The 5,769-nt window shown below is 48.2% G+C and overlaps 1 protein-coding gene across 1 annotated transcript; it reads right to left on the bottom strand.

The window, feature by feature from the left end:
• Positions 1–281: 281 nt before the first annotated feature.
• LOC141731866 (olfactory receptor 14A16-like) lies at positions 282–1,214 on the bottom strand. Its single transcript, XM_074558997.1, has one exon. The coding sequence runs from the start codon at positions 1,212–1,214 to the stop codon at positions 282–284; it is 933 nt and encodes a 310-aa protein (XP_074415098.1).
• Between the last annotated feature and the right edge of the window lie 4,555 nt (positions 1,215–5,769).

The following is a 5,769-nucleotide window of genomic DNA, read 5'->3' as shown; positions in this document are numbered from 1 at the left end:
CCCCAGCAGTGCCCATGGCCTGTCCCTGCTGCAGCCCCGGCACTGCCACCCCCAGGGCTGTGCCCGGCCCCGAGAGCACTCAGGCTCTGCACCAACACCAGGGCAGCGGGGCAGGGCCATGGCAGCAGCACTGGCAACACCAAGTTGGCACAAACAATGACATCACTTTGTAGAAAATATTCAAAATTTAAAACAAAGATAAAGAACTTCCAAAATGAAACTAACAAGAAGTATTGAAGGTTACTTTTATTACAAGTGATTGGCAGAAACTGGCCAGAAGTTTAATGCTTCTGAAACCATCCAGTCATCAGTCTCCACACTGCAGCCTTGAACTCCTGGTTCCTCAGGCTGTAGATGAGGGGGTTCAGTGCTGGAGGCACCACCAAGTAGAGAACTGACAGGGTCAGATCCAGGGATGGGGAGGAGATGGAGGGGGGTTTTAGGTAGGCAAAAATGGCAGTGCTAAAGAACAGGGAGAGCACGACCAGGTGAGGGAGGCAGGTGGAAAAGGCTTTGTGCTGTCCCTGCTCAGAGGGGATCCTCAGCACAGCCCTGAAGATCTGCACATAAGAGAAAACCATGAACACAAAACAACAAAAACCTAAAGAAATGGAAAACACCAGAAGCCCAAGTTCCCTGAGGTAGGATTTGGAGCAGGAGAGCTTGAGGAGCTGTGGGACCTCACAGAAAAACTGGCCCAGGACATTTCCATGGCACAGGGGCAGGGAAAATGTATTGGCTGTGTGCAGTAGAACATTGAGTAAGCCACTGGCCCAGGCAGCTGCTGCCATGTGGGCACAAGCTCTGCTGCCCAGGAGGGTCCCGTAGTGCAGGGGTTTGCAGATGGACACGTAGCGGTCATAGCACATGATTGTCAGGAGGGAAATCTCTGTTGAAAAGAAAAAAACAAAACAAAACAGCTGAACAGCACATCCTGAGTAGGAGATGGTGTTGGTGTCCCAGAGGCAATTGTGCATGGCTTTGGGGACAGTGGTGCAGATGCAGCCCAGGTCGCTGAGGGCCAGGTTGAGCAGGAAGAAGAACATGGGTGTGTGCAGGTGGTGGCTGCAGGCTACGGCGCTGATGATGAGGCCGTTGCCCAGGAGGGCAGCCAGGGAGATGCCCAGCAAGAGGCAGAAGTGCAGGAGCTGCAGCTGCCGCGTGTCTGCCAATGCCAGCAGGAGGAAGTGCCTGATGGAGCTGCTGTTGGACATTTGCTGTGGCTACACATGGGGATCTCTTCATGGAGAAAAGGACAGTGAAGGGTTAGAGGAGATATTTGTAACCAAAATCAAAGCCATTTTCATACACCCTCCTCTGTAACACACATGAACTATTTTAATTATTAAGTAACAGGCTTCTGTCACAGACATCTTTTCATTAAAATCCTTTCTTTAGGATTTTTCCCCCTTCTGAGAAACTGTAGTCTCAGCAACAAAATGTAAATAATGGGTATCTGCTGCTGTGGATTGCAACAGGTGGATAGGTCTTGGACGAATGTTTGGATTTATTGACCACTCATGGCAGAGCTGGATCGCACTCTCTGCTGAGACACAGCCCTTTGTTTATTCATTCCTTTTCTATTCTTAGCTTTGCTAGCTTCTGAGAACTTTTTCTTCTATTTCTTTTAGCATAGTTATAATATAGTATATATATAATAAAATAATAAATCAAGCCTTCTAAACATGAGATCAACATTCTCGTCTCTCTCTTCATCCTGAAAACCCTTGCAAGCTCTGTAACAGGCTTCTGTGTTTAAGAGTTCTGAGGTTTTCTGATTGAGCTCCCCCCATTTGTCTCCTGGTATTCCTGGATATCAGAAACCCTCTACATTGTTTCTGCACTCAGGGAGAACAGAGAAAGTTCTGTGAGACAAAATAATTAGAAGACATGGTCTCTCATTCTGACCTATTCAGAGTTTCTCTGGGCTTTAACCTTTCTCTGGTGGAGAGTGATCATCTTCCCATGTTTTCCCTAAAATGTCACCAGGTTCTGCTGAGAAGAGATGGATCCACCCCAGCCCAGCTCCACATTTGTAGCCAAGGACTCAACGTCGCTCATTTAACCAACCCAGCAGCATTTTCAGTGTCACAACACCTCTGCCTCTCCCCATCAATCTTATAACTCAGAGATGCTCTAGGACAGGTTTGCATCCTGGATTGAAGCTTCCAGCTTGGACTGAAATCTCAGAGACTCCCAAGTGTCCTTCTGATGGCATTGGATTGAGGGAGATGCAGCTCCTTCCCTGGCTTCACTGACAGCATTGCCCAGAGCCGGGCACTGGGGACAGCCTCACCCTGAGCCAGCTGTGCCCCCTGCCAGAGCCCCCAGGGCCGGGCAGCTGCTCCCAGCCCTGTGCTCTGCAGAGGGAACTGGGCCTGGGGCTGCAGAGCTGCCCCACGGCTCTGCTGCAGCTCTGCCTGCACAGGAGGGGCTGCACGCCTTGGAGCCCCGGCCCTGAGGGCAGAGGCTTGGCTGGGGGGACAGGAGGGAGGGGGCTTGTTCAGAGGGAGGGGCTTCACTGAGGGGGTTCTGTGGGCATCTCTAAACTCTCCCTGCCACAGCATTGCTGGGGTTTGTTTTCTCTCATTGCCCAATCTTCTCTCTGCTTCCTGGAGATTTCCCTCCTGCAGGTGTTTCCCTGTGCCAGATATCTCCCTGCCAGCACTCACAGACCCCAAATCTCTGTGCCCTCTCCTTGGCCCTACAGAACCCTGCCTGTTTGCAGGGCATTGGCTGGGGCAGGTTTTGTTTGCAGGTGGGACAAAGGACAGCTCAGACTGAGCCTGATGGGTCCAGCAAAGGGGATGCTGGTGCTGTCCATGGTCAGAGTGGCTGAAAGTATATTATGGATCTGCTGTGAATGTACAGAACACAAAAATACTGGTTCCAGTGTCTCAGGAACTTTTAAAATTTCGTAATTATTAATTCATAATCAATCTTTAATATTAAACCCCCACTCCCTGCCATTCTCCAGTATTAGGAAACTGAATACAAAGTCTTTGGAAATGTCCTAATTTTAATGAAATCCTTGTATTGGAAATATTTTATGACTGACCAGCATTCCTCAGCATGTCAAAGCTTCATGAGCATTTCACCTCCCCTGCACCAGAAATATTCATAGTTTTACTCACAGAGTCTGGAGGGCATTGGGATGTTCCAGCTTTAGGAGATGGCTCCAGGAGCTGCAGCTGCATTGTCCTGCAGCCAGAGGTTCCTGTGCCAAGGGCTGGCAGTGATTCTGCCCCAGGCACTTCTCAGCACCTTCCCAGCCCGGACTGATTGAAGTTCTCTGTGCCTCTGTGCTGTGCCTGGGGTGGCTGCAGGCAGTGCCCCAGCCCTGCTGGCCTGGGAGAGGATCTGCTCCTCAGGAGAAATGTCCTTTTGAATCTCTTCTTGGTTTGCCAGGAGCTGCCTCTGGGCCAGAAGACCAGCCCAGCTCATCAGCACAGACCCAGCACAAGGACTTTAATAAGCCTCTTGGGGATTTGGTGTTGTTCACATCAGACTCAGTCCCTAAGAGGGTGTTCAAAAAACTTCTCAAGAACTCAAACTTAAATTGAAACTCTGAAGTTTCTTCAAGTTTTTATGGGTCCCACTGAGGGACACAACTCAGAAAGTGTCCCCACGTTCCAGCTAGAGCAGAACACTGCAGGCAGTGGTGACAGTTAGGGACAAACAAGGCCAAGGTGTCTCTGGTGCTGAGCAAAGCTTGGATGTATTTGAGGAATGCAAAGGGCCAAGGCCTGAGCCCCAGCCCCTGGCCAGGCAGATGCTGTCCCTCCCTCCTTGCTCAGGGCTCTTCCCGGGATGGGCACTGGCCTGTGGGGATGGGCAATGGCAAGGGCAGGAGCATGGGGCGGCCCCTGCCAGGCTGCTGAGCAGGGACAAGGAGGCAATGAGGCCCCAGCCCTGCAAGGGTCACTTGTCTCCTGCTCCTGCCTCAGGCCCAGGCCCAGCAGCCATGGCCAAAGTGCTGCCCAAGTTGGCTCTGGCAGGGCTGTCTTGCAGCTGCTGCACATGCCTGTGCCCTGTACAGCCCAGGCTGTGCTACGGTGTCCCTGCCCTGCGCCTCTGTCCCTGAAGGCTGTGGGGAACAGACCCCCCTGTGCCTTTTGGACACATACCTTGGAATATTGGAATGTTGACCACATGGATGGCTACAGATCACCAAAGCATAATTTCTCATCCCTTTTTTTCTGAAAATATCAGATCATAAGTCTCTATTCTATCCTTTGGTGGTTTTCATTCTAATAAAACTGATCTCTATGAATAGAAGTTTGTCCTTCTTTTTTTGCAATATCTAATACAAAGGTAAAAATAATTAGGAATCATTTTAGGCATGGGGATTCATGACCATAGCACTCCAGGAAGGAGCCATGTTAGAATCCATGCTTTTTTAAATACAACTAGTGTTCTGGATGCTTGAAACATAACTGAAGAGAACAATTGGGAAGTGACTTTGTCCTCCAGCCATATGATGCTTCTTTTTTAAGACATTTGTGTGTGAAATTATAAGTAACCTGATGTCACTTGTATCTTTAGAGGAAAAAGGGGTGACTAAGGGTAACTAAGGCCTATCCATAAGACATTCTATATGTCTTTAGATTACTGAACCCCAAAGGACAAGTCATTATGGTATGCCATGATAAAGGTATCAACTTTATCAACACCATATGGACCACTCCTTATCTGGCCTTTGGACACTGAACTTTTCAGCTACCTCATACAGACATGTTCATACCCACAGACAAGAGTGCTAAACGGTTTCTCATCTGACTCCACCAGATCCCACTGGCTCTGCAGAGCAGTCAGAAAATACACAGAGAGTCTCTACACATGAGGAAACAGGGTACTGTGGAACAGTGCAGGGACCAGGTGCAAGGCAGGGCCTTACAGGCACACTGATCAGCATTTGTCAGCATCTCTCAGCATGACTGACCCCACTTATTGTATTATTCCTCTATTTTCCTATGTCTATTTCTCTCCAAACTACCTTGATCCCTCTCTTTCCCTTTTTTGGTTCTTCCCCTAACATTCCATATTATGTCTAGTGAAATTCAAAAATGCTGCTTCCGTGCACCCCAATATTAACCCTGTAACACTAGGCAGTAATACCAGCTATTCTGCAAAGCCATCTGGAGAGCCACTCTGCTGACCCATGGTGATAGGTTTTCTTCCCAGATCATGAGGTTGAGGCTCTCCTGGAACATTTGGAAATGTTTTTATTTATTTATTTATAAATATATTTTTTAATTTAATGTATTTTATTTATTTTTTAACATCTTTTACCATGGTTCACATGTTCCATATGGTTGTCATGGTTTGACGCTGGCGCAATGCCAGTGCCCCCATGAATATACACTCTCCCTGGTGTCTGCTGTGAGATGTGACCAAGAGTAAGCAAAGCAGGCCCCCACTTAGAAATAAAGAAAAAGAAAACTTTATTAACTAAACTACAACTACATGTAAAAAGAAACACACAGGAAAAATGAAAACCTTCCAAAACATTTCCTCCTCCCCCCACCAAATTTCCAGTACATCCATCCCTCAGATCACCAACTCTCAGTCCATCATGACCCTTTAGATAATCAATTCTCTGTTCAGCAAGAGGAGAGGAGTCCTTCTTGTGCCATAGACTTTCCCAGGAAACACGGTCAAAACCTCGTGTTTGGTACGCTGGCAGTTTATATACAGACACGAACAGGATGGGGCCGCTTTGATCAGCGTCTAGAGCTTTTTATGTTTTCAGCATCAGTCTCATTACAT

This window comes from Zonotrichia albicollis, chromosome 26 (genome assembly GCF_047830755.1).
Source record: "Zonotrichia albicollis isolate bZonAlb1 chromosome 26, bZonAlb1.hap1, whole genome shotgun sequence".
Classification (NCBI taxonomy): domain Eukaryota; kingdom Metazoa; phylum Chordata; class Aves; order Passeriformes; family Passerellidae; genus Zonotrichia; species Zonotrichia albicollis.
This window is presented reverse-complemented; position numbering and strand designations above follow the sequence as displayed.

Excerpts from the sequence above, each read along its gene's own strand:
- LOC141731866 (XM_074558997.1), bottom strand. The coding sequence starts at position 1,214 with ATGTCCAACAGCAGCTCCATCAGGCACTTCCTCCTGCTGGCATTGGCA.